This window comes from Odontomachus brunneus, unplaced genomic scaffold (assembly GCF_010583005.1).
Source record: "Odontomachus brunneus isolate Ranch 3 - 2012 unplaced genomic scaffold, Obru_v1 Obru_scaffold_073, whole genome shotgun sequence".
Taxonomy (NCBI): Eukaryota; Metazoa; Arthropoda; class Insecta; order Hymenoptera; family Formicidae; genus Odontomachus; species Odontomachus brunneus.
The window spans coordinates 268,930-286,534 of NW_022639523.1; the positions used below are offsets into that span (position 1 = coordinate 268,930).

General features: G+C 42.4%; 1 protein-coding gene across 5 annotated transcripts in view; it reads left to right on the forward strand.

Annotated features, from left to right (window-relative positions):
• LOC116847096 (myosin heavy chain, non-muscle) overlaps positions 1–17,605 on the forward strand; it is a 34,231-nt gene that overhangs the window by 13,953 nt on the left and 2,673 nt on the right. Inside the window, exons 2-10 of one of the 5 annotated variants that reach the window (XR_004378661.1) lie at positions 4,413–4,569; positions 5,062–5,180; positions 9,486–9,509; positions 10,262–10,291; positions 11,514–11,606; positions 11,841–12,003; positions 12,084–13,420; positions 13,574–17,109; positions 17,359–17,472. Coding sequence is in view for 4 of the 5 variants with exons in the window: in XM_032821726.1 (XP_032677617.1) it covers positions 4,413–4,569; positions 5,062–5,180; positions 9,486–9,509; positions 10,262–10,291; positions 11,514–11,606; positions 11,841–12,003; positions 12,084–13,420; positions 13,574–17,109; positions 17,390–17,426 (5,496 nt within the window). In the remaining variant the exon portion in view is untranslated. The remainder of the gene's footprint in view (positions 1–4,412; positions 4,570–5,061; positions 5,181–9,485; positions 9,510–10,261; positions 10,292–11,513; positions 11,607–11,840; positions 12,004–12,083; positions 13,421–13,573; positions 17,110–17,358; positions 17,473–17,605) is intronic. The other 4 variants (XM_032821726.1, XM_032821723.1, XM_032821724.1 and 1 more) reach the window with 4 other exon arrangements.

The following is a 17,605-nucleotide window of genomic DNA, read 5'->3' on the forward strand; positions in this document are numbered from 1 at the left end:
TCTCTCTCTCTCTCTCTCTCTCTCTCTCTCTCTCTCTCTCTCTCTCTCTCTCTCTTCTTCTCTCGGTTCGCGAAAAAATTTCGTGAAAAGCGCACGACGTGCGCAAATTCACGCGTCAGGATCAAGACTCAATGATTTTGCACGCGCGGCAAATAGGGCGAGTCGCTCAAATTTCTGTTCAACGTGATCGAGTCATAGGCGATACTTCGCCTAACGATGTCAAGGAGGAAAATTATACATTCCTATGACACGAATCAAACATTCCTAGTTAAGATTCCTCAAAGTGCTCATTTCTCGATGACACACTAGAACAGTTAATAAAAAATACGATTGGCAGATCAAAGAACGATCTGTAGTGCAGTTCCTTGAATAACTGGTGTGTGTTCTTTTTAATTCTTCCAACGTATACCTTAGCGATATTCGATGCACCATGCATTGGAAATTTATTCTCACATTCATCAGGTGATATGCTCCTAAAATACACACTGCAAAGTTGCAAACGAATCGCACACCGCACCTAGTACATTGAAATCGATCATTCAAACGAATGAGCCACATAATGAAGTCACGTAACGGAAATAAAGTGATGTTAAGGCCACCGTGGAAATATCCAGCGTAGAAATGCGACGTATTCGAAACATTTTGACCCATCTTATATGATACCCATCATTATCGATAAATCACATCGTTGCAGCGATGACAAAACGCCGCGATAGAACCATAAGGAAGTCGCTCGATCTCTTTCGACGCGCGTCGTTCTTACAAATTTATTTAAAATGAATCGAAGCAACCGCGGCTTTTGTTCTTTCCGTTCAATAAGCTGAATCGCAAGGGAATAATAACGGAATGAATCAAGCGGCAATTAATTTTGCCTGATGGAAATTCTGCGCATTTCTTCATTCGTTGTTTTTCCTCAAAGCGTTTACTTCTCGATAACGCATGCGAGCAAGTATAAAGTTACGCGAGATCGGGAAAACCTCCTTGGCGGTGCTCACCTTTCGATGACACGCGTGAGTAAGTCACGAAAAACGTCGGCTCGGGGGGAAAACTTGGTTCGTCGACACGACGAGATCCGTAATGGGGAAAGTTGCAAAAGTATACGTCGAATTAACGGTGGAAGTTACACCGCGTAGAGAATAAATAAACTCTGGGTACCGGTTCCGGGTGGCTTCTTCCACGAAGCGTGACGCGAGTAAAGCCACGAGTAAGTCCGCGAGAGACCCGGGGAAAGCGAGAGCGAATGTGTGAATCACGCTGTAGGCAGTTCTCTGATGGCTCTTGGAGGCAATTCAAGCAGATGATTCGTTGTGATGACCTTTGAGAGATTCCGATTAAGTTAGTCTCTTATCAGTGAAAAACAATTTTTTATTTATATTGCAAAGTTTAGTGCTAATTAGTTACTAGTAAAGTGCTGAAATCTGATATTAGATGTTCAAACAGTTTAGCAAAAATTGCATTCACAGTACAGGAAGTTACCTTCACGTTCACTTACATCGACAAAAAAAGGTTAATCTAACTAAAATTACAGTTATTTTTTGGTTGTTCTAACACGAAAATAGTAGTAGTAATTTGCATATAAGGTTATTAACGTTATAGTGGAATTTAATAAAAAGGATAGTTTTTGACCATAATTTATAGTAATTATTTCTCTATGTTATTATAGTTTACCATACCAAGCATCACCAAGCAATACAAAGCATTTGTTTCTCAATGCAGCTCTCGCTCAATTGTACAAAATTAGCATCACTTTGCCGCGTCATGTACGCGAGAAGAAAGTTATATTTAAATTTAAAAAATTATATATAAATTAGGTGTTGTCACATATTACACACATCATTACACACATCAAAATACTCGTGTAATAACGAAAATCTTTTAATGTGATTAATATTTTTGCAAAGTTTTCGAGCATTTTATTTTGAATTTCTGCACTTAATGAACACGTAGCAATTAGCATTTAATTTTGCAACTAAATTTGCAATTTGTTTTTTGCTTATAGGAAAACTAACTCAATAAGTATCTTTGAAAGCAGGTATACAAATACGCACGAAGGGCGCAGCACGCGGAACGACGACAGGAACCACGACGATGGTATAACGTCGAAAAAATGCGGCGGACATGCCGGCCGGGGCCGCGAACGCGTCCAGATTGGGACCCGATAGGCAGGCGCGGCTAAATGACCCCCCTGAGTAATTGTCCAGCGGTCTAATGACGATGTGAATAATTCGAGTGGACTCGCGCAATTAAGCGCGCGTCATCGTGCGCCAGCGTTTAATGGCGGGCAGATAAAGAGGCAAGGAGCGTACATTTTTACGACACCTACGCGGTCTCTCCCGTCATCGTATGGATAGATAAGTAGATGGATGGATGGATGGATGGATGGATGGACCGCGAGTTGTATTGCCTGCAACTGTTGCAACGATATCAATGTTGAGCGTTTACGCGTATAAACAGCGATAATTCACGTCTCTCACGCGTAGGTGAGAATTATCTGTAATACGCGCACGATGCGCATAATTAAGCCCGCTTTCGACGCCGACGGTAATTTACTCTCGGCGGAGTGCGCGACGGAGTTCTACCTGCGAGAACAAGACGTATCGAAAGTACATTTGCAGACAAACGTTAGAAATGAGGCTTTGTATAATATCAAACTAAAATGTGATGTCTTGGGCCAGTAAGAACCTAATCGTAGGATATAGTTTTTGCGTAATTAATTTTTTTGCAAGATGTTATTAACCTTCCGAAAGAAAAAATTAATTACGCGAAAACTATATCTTACGACTGGCTCGTATTATTAGCCCAAGATATTACATTTACAGACGTTCGCGTGTGCGTCTGAAGTTTCGAATGTTTCCGGTATTATGCGGCATACGAGAAATTGCAAGTAGAATTCTGTCCCGGATCCTGACGCGAATTATAAAGAGGTCTTTGGAGATACTGTGTTCGTGCGCTTCGTACGGCGCGCTCGCGTGTGCGCTTTCATGCGCTCCCCACTGATAAAAGGTTAAATAACTTTGCTCCGCTTCGATATTGCACTGGAGATTAAGCATCCCTTCGCTAATTAGCGTAGGAGTCTATCTGTCTCGCTGTAAACGCGACGCATCATTTATTTGCCTGTCAGAGAGCACGCAGCTCATGCAGCAATGACGCGCAGAACGCTCTTTTCGCGTTACAGCAAATACTTCCGCTCCTGGAAACCCGCCCACGTGTTCCATATTGCACCTCCTGCAATCATCCGTTTGAGGGACGAAGGGAAAGAAATAACTGATTTGAGAAACCTGAAAGACAATTCAGCGACGGACGCGAGCAAATGTAAGCGTTCATTATTGAGACCAGCTGTAACTTGACCTCGCAGCACAGAACGCTCTTTTCGCGTTACAGCGAAATACTTCCGCTCTTGGAAATCCACCCACGTGTTCTATATTATACCTACAATTATCCGTCTGAAACTAAGAGAAAGAAATAACTGATTTGGAAGAGCTGAACTGATTTAGCGACGGACGCGAGCGAATGTAAGCACTCAGTATTGAGACCAGCTGTAACTTGATCTTTAAAGCACACAGACGAAACAGAGTTCACTCTCGTATTTGGTGAGGACCCAAATCAGTTTGGTCGTACCGTGCCAGAATATTTTCGCAGGTACGATCACAGGTATCGACATCAGCGAATATCGAGTCACTTTTGACATTTTTTTTTACAGTCGGTCCCACCGTTCGAATAAATTCGATTCAACTCCTCGGAATGGCTGACTCGGGTGGCTCGTTTCGTGAGGATAGAGCGAGAGTCAAGTCTCTCGGTTTCAGGACTACCGATCGCACCGCGTTAGCACTCCACGGCCCGTATGCACATGCGTATCGGAGAAAACGTGTGCCGACATGCGAGAGAACGACCGAACGGCCGAGAAAGGGAGGAGAGCGGCGGTAGAAGACGCGGAGAGCGGCCGAACGAGAAGTGTTATCGATCTCTTTCTCTTACTTCGCTCTCTCGCTCGCTCGCTCCTGCTTGCCGGCATGGTGAACGTGACGTCATTGATCTGACATTCCATCGAGCTTTACGGCACGTTCATACTCCGCTTCTTTCTCGTGCTATCGCGAGAGAATTCTCGGAATGGCCATCAGAGTGTGCCGGCGGAAACAATGCTTTCGGAAACAATTAGGTCATAGTGCAAGGAGCGCGAATTCTCGCTATGCGAATATTTGCTGAAGAAAACACTCGGAATGATGCGATTGCGCAGGCACACGTGAAGCTATCGGATCGATGATTAGTTGTTAGCGAATAACGCGGCAGGGGAATGTCTGGACGAGAAGCTAGTCAACCTAACCATTTGTAGATTTTTCTCTTGATATTGACATTATAGAGAACGTGTCCGACACACACAGTGACAGTCGATAATCGAAACCGTTTTGTTACAGACGTACTCCGGCCTCTTCTGCGTCGTGGTGAACCCCTACAAGAGATTGCCGATATACACAGAAAAGATCATGGAGAGGTATAAAGGCATCAAGAGACATGAAGTGCCGCCGCACGTATTCGCCATTACTGATACGGCTTATCGCTCTATGCTGCAAGGTAAAGGCAATTAGAAATTTCTATTAGCTGATATACTACTCGTTGTTGTGCGAAGTCGATGCGTTTAAAGGCGTTTAAAGGTCTTCTTGCCTCGAACATTTGAATATGCTATATGTGTGTCACGGTAGAAAAAAAAAGGACCAGCATGCACATCTCTCTTCAGGTTTGATCATAGAAATTATAACACGTACATTTGTGAAGGTGTTTTAAAATATGAAAACTCTCTGAGCTCATCCGTGAATATTGTGTTCTCTAATAATTAAAGTATGGTAATGCAATTAACATATGCTGTACACGCTTCGTGTAAAATGCCAAGATAACATTTTACAAAATCTACTGTTACGATTAAATATACCGAAAGAATAGGTATATTAACGTCATATAGCGAATTGCTATAGCGAATATAATGTTAATATCTCATTATGTTAAAATGCTACAGTCTATAAACCATTGCAGTAAATCACGATTGCTAATATTCTGTGCTCATTGCAGATCGCGAGGACCAGTCGATTCTCTGCACCGGTGAGTCCGGCGCTGGCAAGACCGAGAACACGAAGAAAGTGATTCAGTACTTGGCCTATGTGGCCGCCTCGAAACCCAAGTCGAACGCGGTAAGTCAGCACGCTCGTCGATTAGGCTCGGCTGGCGGTTTCCGCCACGGTGAATCCATTGTATTTCACGCACGCGCTCGCTCGACGAAGACACGCGTCCGCGATGAATTGAGCCGCCGCCGCGGTTTATACAAGCCATTTAACCTCTCGATACACTCCGGAGGAAATCTCGTTCCTTGTAAACCTCGTAAACGCGAATACTTTCCTCTCTGTTACTCGACAGTTTCCTAAAGCTCACGAGCGACTTCGTCTCCGGAGATACGTGATATCTCAGATCTATTAGAAAGTGGAATCTTCGTGATATATCGCGAGTGCTTTGCGGAAGGTAATATTGCATTTTGACCATTGATATATCGAGCAATTTTAGCTTATGGATTTATTTTATATTTTTTATAATATTTATAAAAAAGATGAAGTTATACCCTGGATAAGTTGTCTATATCCTGGATTAGCGTTGACCGGTATGTGTGGCAAATTCTACCGAAATTCTAAAACTACATTATGCGTGTTATTATTCTACGAATTACGTTGAAAAGATATTTTAATAGAAGAACACTACAATTTTTTTTTAAACACGCAGTACAGTTGTAAATTTTTGTAGTATTCACTTCTATATCCAAAAAGCTATGTAAAAAATTTGTAAAGTCGAATAGCTGTACGTGGCACTATAAATTTAACTACATAATCGTACTTGCTTAATGAGCATACAAACTATTACCGCTACAAAGGTCAAAATCTTACCTAATAAAGTCGTCGCGTTCACTACAATTGCGTCCATTTTCCCGAAACTCAGGAAACCTCGTTACTGCTTTTGCTCGCTTCCGTCGCCGGAAACGAAACCTCGATATCGACATTGTCCTTATCACAGTTCACCAGTGTGACCACAAATTCCATATTCGTTTTAAAAGGAATTTCTTCTTAATCTATGACAAGGAACCGCACAAGATACGCGAAACTCATTTAAAGTATTTTTGGATGGAAAAGAGATGTAATAATTTTTTTAAATATTTGTCGAGGAGAAAACGCGAGATTGGTTTGAGAGCCTCTGTAGTACAGGTTTGTGTACAGTGGCTTCTTTGTTCTCGCGCGTTTCGCTGGGATACTCGAAGAGTATAATCCAAAGCATCGCGCGAAGCGCAACGTTATTAATAAATCGAAAAAACGTGCCATTTTTTGCGAATCACAAATTGCGCAGAAGTTTGGATAAAAGGAAACGCAGAACTTGGGGAAAAAATGTGGAGAAAACTTTCAGATGGTAACGCTCATCCACTTTCCAGGCTTCTTCTCTTCGCGTTCTGACCATTACGAGCCTTTGTAACCACGTACGTAAACTTTATAAGTCACGCGGTTAATTTTAGCGGCCATGAATCAGATAAAATTTTAAGAAGAAACAACAGGGACCATATGTTGAATGTAAATAATGTAATTTAGTCCCTCGCGAGACCATTAGAGAGATGATACACGGTGAGGGTTCGCGTTAATAAGTGGCGGTACTTATGGTAATACCCACGGAATAGTTTCGGGAATACATGATGGTTCAGAGAGTTCTCATCTACTTCGTTTGAGTTCCGAGTGCGTACAGATGAACAATCTCGCTTCTCCCCCACACATCTGGAAAGGCCGAAAACGGAAGAGAAGGGAGGACATTGCAGAGAACGTTCTGCAAAGGAGACCATTACTCCTTTCGAGGATTCGCGACTCCCCCTTCTACTTGACAGAAGGTTACTGCGAAAGAGCCTTAACACATTTTCGATTACCATAAGTCGCACTCGCGTTACGACTCTACGATGGACGCTTGTTTATACGCTGATTAAGCCCAATCGATTTGTATTGCGTCGCGTACATTCGCGATAGTTTCAAGCCAGGGAGAGGAAGAAGAAGAAAGAGAGAGAGAGAGAGAGAGAGAGAGAGAGAGACGTGTGCATCGTGCTCTCTGAAGGACCTCTCCTTTTCCAGACAAATGATCCACTTATCGGACCGAGACTCTTTCTGATTCTCTTGAGTCACGCGAGCCGACTTGCTCGCGTGTGACTCATCCCGCAAGCATAGGATCTAAGCACATCAGGTTAGACGATGGGAAAAAGACATATCGGAAAGAAATTAAAATTATGAAGAAATGGCGGAAATGACCTGATGACTCGAAAAATCGGAGGGGCCGATTGAATAAACTCTTATTTCTCGCAATCTTTGCATTTTTGTCGTTTAATAATCGTCACTTTAGATTTTAATATCCACAAGTGGGAGAGAAATGTGATAGAAATAAATGAATTCCGTTGCAACACTCTATGATTGATTGTTATTATCGTGGTTTGTCGCGATTGCGTTTCTCAGTCGACGCGATTAATTCTCGAGTTATCTGCCCGATTTTTGTCACGGCACATATGTATATACAGCATGTAGATATGTAATAAGAGTACACATATAGAGCCTGTTCTACAATTTGCGACTTCAATTTTAATGACGGATTTTCCACCGAATTTTTGTTTTATTTCCAAAAATTTCGAGGCACCTGTATACGAGTTACGAAAGACGGGGAAAAATGATAGTATCCCTCGATATTTTTGCTAAAAGAAATCGATTTCAAATTACTCGAGAAATACATTATTAGAATTAGAGTCGTGATTCGTAGGACACTTTGTACATGGCACGTATCTAATACTTTGCATAATAAGTTCTGGTATAGATCGAAGTAAAGTCGTAGTAAATAATTAACATGTGGAATATAGTCGGTAATAGGTAATCTTATTCTCATGTAAATTTCGAGCAAATCTTTTCTAGCATAAAATTTTAATGACGATTTCTAATTTTGGAGTAATTTATAATTGTCGCGTTTGGCTTCTGATGTATTAAAGGAAAAAAAGGTATCAATACAAATCGAAATTATAGAAAGTTCCTTGAATAACTAACAGAAATATTTGAATGGATTATAAGGAGGTTCTGGTGGAGGCAGTTTTTTCGCAACATATAAAATGAATCTATTTGAGTCATCGGTTTAATTGGGGGTTTTGAGAATATAAATATATATAAAGTTTGGGACTCAAGGATCGGTCTAAGTGTGGAAGGTTGATTCGCGTACGATGATCGAGAAAATTTCGATACGTGTGTTTGATATGCTGGACATATTATCCTCCCACTATCATATTAATATTATTAAAGTAGTATTAATATCTAATGGCACTAAGCATCCGTGCTTAGCTCCTCATAGGCTATTCAAATATTTCTGTCAATACAAATCTTCCATTTTTAGAATTAAAAAAAAAACAAACGATATAAAAATTCAAGTTAACGGATGTCAATGAAACTCACTCGAGTTCGGTGAGATGACTTATTAGTGAGATTCATTGTATCCTGATTTAAACCATATTTGGTTAGTCTTTTGACGATACCGATATTAAGCAGATTTACTAAAGTCGCCCATTAAGAATTACACGTCTCGTTGAACTCGGTCGTGCACGCACAAATCTCAAGAAGATCTGACCTTCCTCGGCGTATCAGATTTCTTCTTAACCGTCCTTCTTGACCGTCGATTGCACGGCACATTTATACATAAAAGTGTATGTGTAAAAAGGAGTCTCTCTGTAAAACGAGAACACTCGCCTACGGTACGACTGCATGCTATCGCATCGGCTGCATTATCGTCTTACTTTTGTTCACAGCCAGCACATTCCTGATCGTTTCGCATGCACAAGAGCAAATGAGCTCGCTTGTTCCGTCGACTCGTCATTACGAATGTTTTAAACGCGATCGGGGCGGACTGTCTGTGTCTCCCGAGTATACGAGATGTCGTAAATAAATTGGCAATTAAGCTCCAAATCGAATTTCAATTAAAATGAAATTTATGTGAAATCAATTGATCGGATATCTCTTCGATATTTAGTGTTATCTACTTTCGCATTTTTGGTAATAAGTGACACGAAACCAATCTCAACTTTATCAAAAATTATACGTAAAGGAATAAAAAATAATCTCTCAACTATTAAATACTCGCTATTTGCACCGAAAGTGAAATGTGCGTCTAATATAAATCTGGCAGCTAATGCATTTCATTCAAATCAAAACAAAACTGGATAATAGTAAATATCGGTTCGCTATGTTTTCATCGCGGGTTAAAATTCGTTTGTACTTGTGTGCGTACACTTGGTTCGACCATTGGTCGGTCGGTCCTTCTGTCGTCGAGTGCACAAATGTAAAAGAATCGCACGGACCAAGGATGAAACGCGCAATTTGAGAGCCCATAGTCGATTCTGATCTAATGCAGAAAATTCTTTTATTTTCGGTGCTGACTTTTGGCGGCCGCCCACCTAGACTCCGAGCCCGGCATTAATCATAGTAAGTCAACGAAAAAAACAGAGGCCCGGCACAGGCGACTAATGACGCCTGCGGTTCGGAGTTCTCGCATTATTTTCCTGCTTGCCCTCCCATTACTAACAGACGCTTTTGATTTCCAAATCGTATTCATTGGCGCATGTATCGAGAGAGAGAGAGAGAGAGAGAGAGAGAGAGAGAGAGAGAGAGAGAGAGAGAGAAATATCTGGATATATCGTTGCGTGAAAGGAAGAACATTGCAATCTTAAGAACGATCGTGATGAAAGAATGTATAATAATCGAATTATATTTACATAATTATTTATGTAATTACATAGGTTAACATTTTTACATGTGTGAGTCATATAATTATGAATCATTTTTTGTTTAAACATACAAACAGTAATATCTATCTGATATTTATATCTGGAATTTATTACTGCAATAAATTTATGTAAAACACGAAGGAAGCGTCATTTTCGAGAAAGCATGATACGCGTGTTCAGCATTAAGTTGCGATATATTCCCGAGAAGATAAAAAATTTGCATTATACCTTATAGACGAGTTTTGCGCTTAATTTTGTGGGTACATGACAATGAATATGATAATGAGATAACGCAGGCGTCTCCCGCGCGTAGATATTACTTTAGAATTTTTCGCATTGTTAAGCCGACCTGAGAAAGACAAATCGTCATAAAATGTTTACGCCTCATTGTTCTCGTGACTAACAGATATTCCCCTTTGCCTTTTTCTTTCCTGCTGCTTGCGGATCCAGGGATCTGGGAATGTCACGGAAAAGTTTGCGGTAATTAACGTGAAAAAAGGAGAAAGAAAGTGGGAGGAAACAGGACTAACACTGGTGTGGTGTCGTGATAAGTGTTCTTTTCCCCTCTTTAACCTGCTTTGTCGTCGATTGTCATTCGTTGTTTCCTTTTCAACCCCCAACCCCCTTCGAGAAGCCGCAGTTTAACAAGCCGCGAAAGTTAGAGATCGATCTTTGATACGCTTGACATTTGCAAAATACACGCTTTATAATCATAATGCGTTGTTGTACGATGCTGAGCTAGGGATGCGTGAAAAATTTCGTTATCACGTCTGTATGTAGATTTATAATTTCGACGGAGGAGGTCATTAAAAATTTCTAAGTAACATTCTGACACTCGGAAATAGAAAAAGACGAATGTTCTACGTTCGTGCCATAAACGTTTCTTTTACTAACACAATCGCGCTTGTTCTTTATAGCTTTTGCATAAGAGCAGTTTGCTATAGAAAACCCTTTTGGACGAAAGTTTTCACGCAAATTACGTTCCCTCGAGATGGACGGACCGAATTAGTTTATGTTTCCGCATTTAAATGACGGGTATTACAAAACAACCAGTTATGCTTCGATGTCTCTTTTATGCTTTTACGTCTTAGATACCTATTTTTAAATAGTAATTATTATGCCATTATTATAATATATCGCTGTTTTTTTATTTGCGCTGCCGCACCTGTACGATGTCAAAATCAACGTTACACTTCTATATTTCCTGCAAAATATTTATGTTCCATTTATTAATTATATTTTATGTTCCATTTGATATTTTAAAGCGTATTTTATTGATATTATAGTTTAATATTTATTTTGTAACATTTTAATAACATAATATTTTATATATTTATTTAAAAAATTATAACTAATAATTTTAATGTTTTTGATGTTTTTAAACTATCCAAAATTATCATATTGAGCACTTGTTGCTTAAACACTTGCGTGTGTCAATAATTTTTGTTGTGTTTGTGCCATAACATAATATTTTTTTAGTATTTAAATATTTCTTTTTGGAGAAATCCGAAAGAATTGGGTTTGTTGATATCATCCGCTTTGTATCGGAGAAAACAAGTTTTCTTACATCATCGCATTATTCCTTAACGTACGCGACAAATCATTTACTTTATTGCTTAATACCACATTTTCATAATCTATGTCGAAAGATAAATATGTCTGACAGTGTTCTTTATTAATTGTTGAAATTGTTTTATCATAGGGAGAGCTCGAGCAACAACTTCTCCAGGCAAATCCAATTTTGGAAGCATTTGGTAATGCAAAGACCGTGAAGAATGACAACTCGTCTCGCTTTGTAAGTGAAATCGACGACTCTTTATTAAGTAGAGATTTACTTTATATACTTCTTTTTGACACTTTTTTTTATCACTTTATATACGATCTGTTCTTTTCAGCTGCACTGGTGCAATAAGCTAAAGTGAAATAAAATATATTTCTCATTCTAACTTATTGCACCAGTACAACAGTGTAGCTGAAAAGAACAGACCTATTACTATTATTATAGTAATATGTGACGAATGTGTTGCAGGGTAAATTTATCAGAATAAATTTCGACGCATCCGGTTACATAGCCGGCGCAAACATCGAGACATACCTTTTGGAAAAGTCGAGAGCTATTCGGCAAGCGAAAGATGAAAGGACCTTCCACATATTTTACCAGCTGCTGGCAGGCGCCTCGCCGGAGCAGAAAAGTAAGTCATAGCGTGTCCTACGGATCTCGTTAGATTATTTATGCATTCGATGTCTCTAACTGCGACGTCCGCCGTTTCAGAGGAATTTATACTGGAAGATCCGAAGCACTATCCTTTCTTGTCGAATGGAGCCTTACCGGTGCCCGGTGTCGACGATTCTGCCGAATTTTTCTCCACTGTGAAATCGATGCATATAATGGGTATGACTAATGAGGATTTCTCATCCATCTTTCGTATTGTTTCCGCCGTTATGCTGTTCGGCTCGATGCAGTTCCGCCAAGAACGTAATTCCGATCAAGCGACTCTACCGGACAATACGGTGGCCCAAAAGATCTCGCATCTGCTAGGTCTAAGCGTGACCGAAATGACAAAGGCCTTCTTGAAGCCGCGCATCAAGGTCGGTCGCGACTTCGTGACGAAAGCGCAAACGAAGGAGCAGGTGGAGTTTGCCGTGGAAGCGATATCAAAGGCATGTTACGAGAGAATGTTCCGCTGGCTAGTGAACAGAATCAACAGATCGCTGGATAGAACGAAGCGACAAGGTGCCAGCTTTATCGGTATCCTGGACATGGCTGGTTTCGAGATATTCGAATTGAACTCTTTCGAGCAGCTCTGCATTAATTACACGAACGAGAAGCTGCAGCAGTTGTTCAACCATACGATGTTCATTCTTGAGCAGGAGGAGTATCAGCGAGAAGGCATCGAGTGGAAGTTCATTGATTTTGGGCTTGATCTACAACCTACGATCGACCTGATTGACAAACCTATGGGCATAATGGCACTATTGGACGAGGAGTGCTGGTTCCCCAAGGCCACAGACAAGACGTTCGTGGAGAAGCTGGTAGGCGCGCACAGCGTGCATCCGAAGTTCATGAAGACCGACTTCCGCGGTGTGGCCGACTTCGCCATCATTCACTATGCCGGAAAGGTGGACTATTCCGCCGCCAAATGGCTAATGAAGAACATGGATCCGTTGAACGAGAACGTTGTAAGTCTACTGCAAGCTTCACAGGATCCGTTCGTGTGCCACATTTGGAAAGACGCAGAAATCGTGGGCATGGCGCAACAGGCGCTCACAGACACCCAGTTCGGTGCGAGAACCAGGAAAGGCATGTTTAGAACGGTTTCGCAGTTGTACAAAGAACAGTTAGCCAAACTAATGGTGACGCTGCGAAACACGAATCCAAATTTTGTCCGGTGTATCATACCGAATCACGAGAAGAGAGCCGGTAAGATCGACGCGCCGCTGGTGTTGGATCAACTGCGATGTAACGGAGTGTTGGAAGGCATTCGTATTTGCCGGCAAGGTTTTCCCAACAGAATTCCGTTCCAAGAGTTCAGACAGCGTTATGAGCTACTTACTCCGAACGCCATTCCAAAGGGTTTTATGGACGGCAAGAAAGCTTGCGAAAAGATGGTAATTATATAATTTGTATATAATTAATAAAAGAGGGATTATATATCTTTATAATTGCACATATCTCTCTCTCTCTCTCTCTCTCTCTCTCTCTCTCTCGTATTAGATGCCAGTAGGGAACATATTGCTAAATCTCATATTTTTTCGTTACAGATTCAAGCTTTAGAATTGGATCCGAATCTTTATCGTGTTGGACAATCCAAGATTTTCTTCCGTGCCGGTGTGTTGGCTCACTTAGAAGAAGAGAGAGATTACAAGATCACGGACATAATCGTTAACTTCCAAGCCTTTTGTCGCGGTTTCCTAGCCAGACGTAATTATCAGAAGCGTCTGCAACAATTGAATGCAATTCGTATTATTCAAAGAAATTGTGCGGCTTACTTGAAGTTGCGCAATTGGCAATGGTGGAGGCTTTACACCAAAGTGAAGCCTCTGCTAGAGGTTACGAAACAAGAGGAGAAGCTCACGCAAAAGGAGGACGAGCTGAAACAAGTGCGCGATAAACTGGAGCTGCAGTTACACTCGGCTCAAGAGTACGAACGTAAATATCAGCAGGCCATCGAGGAAAAAACTATGTTGGCGGAACAATTACAAGCAGAAGTCGAGCTCTGTGCGGAGGCCGAAGAGATGAGAGTGAGGTTAGCCGCAAGAAAGCAAGAACTTGAGGAAGTCTTACACGATCTGGAAGCGCGTATTGAAGAAGAGGAAGACCGATGCGCCGGTTTGAATCAAGAGAAAAAGAAATTACAGTTGAATATCAGTGATTTGGAGGAGCAATTGGAGGAGGAAGAAGCTGCTAGGCAAAAACTTCAACTGGAGAAGGTCCAATGCGATGCAAAGATCAAGAAGTTAGAAGAAGATCTCGCTCTTTCGGACGACACTAATCAGAAATTGCTGAAAGAGAAAAAGATGCTCGAGGAACGAGCCAATGATCTCTCACAAACTTTGGCGGAGGAAGAGGAGAAAGCGAAACATCTTTCAAAATTGAAAGCCAAGCATGAAGCGACAATCGCCGATCTCGAAGAGAGACTTCTCAAAGATCATCAGCAACGTCAGGAGGTGGATAGGTCTAAGCGGAAGGTCGAGACTGAAGTCTCAGATTTGAAAGAACAGTTGGCTGAGAGGAAAACGCAAGTCGAAGAATTGCAACTTCAACTTGGCAAGCGCGAGGAAGAACTCAATCAGGTTATGGCGAAAATGGACGAAGAGGGCGCCGCTAAGGCTCAAGCTCAGAAGGCTCTCAGAGAATTGGAGTCACAATTAGCCGAGCTGCAGGAAGACTTGGAAGCCGAAAAGGCGGCTAGAGGTAAAGCGGAAAAACTGAGACGTGACTTGAACGAGGAATTGGAAGCATTGAAGAACGAATTGCTAGATTCTCTGGACACCACGGCGGCCCAACAGGAATTGAGAAGTAAACGAGAGCAAGAACTCGCGACACTGAAGAAGAATCTGGAGGAGGAAACCTCGCTGCATGAAGCCACGCTCGCTGACATGCGTCACAAGCACACGCAAGAACTAACTGCGTTGAACGAACAGATGGACGCGTTGAAAAAGACGAAAGCAGCTCTGGAAAAAGCGAAGGGCACTCTGGAAGCCGAGAACGCCGACCTGGCGACGGAATTGAGATCGGTCAGTGCGAGTAGACAGGAATCCGATCGTCGTCGTAAGCAGGCGGAGCAACAACTGGTGGAGATAAATGCGAAACTGGCCGAAGTGGAGAGGAACAAACAGGAATTGGCCGAGAAAGTGACGAAACTGCAACAAGAAGCGGAAAGCGTGATGCAGCAACTTGAAACCGCCGAGCTGAAAGCATCCGCGGCGCTCAAGGCGTCAGCCACTTGTGAGTCGCAGTTTACTGAACTTCAGCAGCGGCTGGAGGAAGAGACCCGACAGAAACTGGCTCTCAGTTCGAAGCTACGTGCACTGGAAAGCGAGAAGGAGAGCCTTCGCGATCAGCTCGAAGAGGAAGAGGAGGCGAAACGTGCCTTGGACAAGCAAGTATTAGGTCTGAATATACAGTTGGCTGAAGCGAAAAAACGCGCCGATGAGGAAGCGGAAGCAGCTGTTGCACTTGAAGAGGCTAGAAAACGTTGCACGAAAGACATTGAGGCTCTTCAGAGACAGGTCGAGGAATTACAAGCGGCCAACGACAAGCTAGACAAGTCAAAGAAGAAAATCCAGGCAGAACTGGAAGACAGCATTATCGAGCTCGAGGCGCAACGAGCGAAAGTACTCGAGCTGGAGAAGAAGCAAAAGAATTTCGACAAGGTGTTGGCCGAAGAAAAGGCCGTGTCCGTGCAGTACGCGGAACAACGGGACGTCGCAGAACGAGAGGCGCGCGCGATGGAAACTAGAGTATTGTCGTTAACTCGCGAATTGGATGAGCTTAGCGAAAAAGTCGAAGAATTGGAGCGAGGTCGCAGAGGACTGCAGTCTGAGTTGGACGAGTTGGTTAATAATCAGGGTACTGCCGACAAGAACGTCCACGAGTTGGAGAAGGCGAAACGTGCACTTGAGTCGCAACTGGCTGAACAGAAATCGCAGGTGGAGGAGCTGGAGGACGAGTTACAATTCACGGAGGACGCCAAGCTGCGGCTGGAAGTAAACATGCAAGCGTTGCGCGCTCAGTTCGAGCGCGATCTACAGACCAAGGAGGAACAAGCCGAAGAGAAACGCAGAGGACTTGTGAAGCAGTTGCGTGACTTTGAAGCGGAGCTTGAGGACGAGAGAAAACAACGCGCCGCGGCTATCGCGCAGCGCAAGAAGATGGAAGCGGATTACAAGGACATTGAACAACAGTTGGAGATGCATAATAAGGTAAAGGAGGACGCGCTCAAGCAATTGAAAAAACTGCAAGCGCAGATCAAGGATTGCACCAGAGAGACCGAAGAAGCCAGAGCCGCTAGAGACGAATTGGCGGCTGCGTCCAAGGAAAACGAGAGAAAGGTTAAGAGCCTGGAAGCAGATCTGATGCAGTTGACCGAAGACTTTGCTAGTAGCGAACGTGCCAGAAGAACTGCTGAAAATGAGCGAGATGAGCTACAGGAGGAGGTCAACAACAATGCTAACAAAGGCACTCTGATGTTGGACGAGAAACGTAGACTAGAAGCGAGAATCGCCACTCTGGAGGAGGAATTGGAGGAAGAGCAGTCGAACGCTGAGATCGTGATGGATCGTGCCAGAAAGGGTCAGATCATGATTGAGCAACTGACAACGGACCTCGCCACCGAACGTTCCACCACACAAAAGTTGGAGTCACACAAGACGTTACTGGAGAGACAGAATAAGGAATTGAAGGCCAAGCTAACCGAGCTAGAAACCGCACAACGTGCCAAGACTAAGGCCACGATACAGCAGCTTGAATCGAAGATCAATAGCTTGGATGAACAGCTCGAGATCGAAGCCAAGGAAAGATTCGCCCAGCAGAAAATCAATCGTAAACTAGAGAAGAAACTGAAGGACCTGAGCTTGCAACTGGAGGAGGAAAGACGAAATTCCGATCAATACAAGGAGCAGGCGGAAAAGGTTAACACCAGGATGAAGACGTTGAAGAGACAATTAGACGAGGCAGAGGAGGAGATCAGTAGGCATAAGACCATGAAACGGAAAGCGCAGAGAGACATGGACGACATGATAGAATCTCACGAGGAGCTCACACGGGAGCTGACGCAGTTAAAGAATAAATTAAGGTAAATCTCCTTCGTTATTTTTAAACATTCAAAAGAGTCCGAATTTAAAAAGTAGAGAAATTTTTTTCTGAGGAGTAAAAGATTTGAGGGATCTTAAGTATATAACGCGCGCGAAAGGATGCTACTCCTTTGGATTATATAAATATATACGTATATATTTTTGTATGTTGCGCTTTTTAGGCCGTACGTATCTGTAACCTTAGGCGAACGTAATGAAGCAGTATTAAAGTAATTGTTTTATCTTTGAAGGAAGTGATCAACTTCTGAAAATGATGTGTAGGTGTCAAGAGAGAAAAAACGATTGGTATCCTACCTGAGAGTTTTTTGCTAGGAAACAATCCCATTAGTCCCCAGTGTGCTACAGTGAGTTGAACGAGCTCTTTTGGTTAATTTGAAACCGCTAACCCTCCTGAAAGTAACGTCAAACTTGGTTTACTACCCTGTGTGATAACGACATACACTTTACCCCCGGCATCCCTTGAGTGCAGTTGTTTTG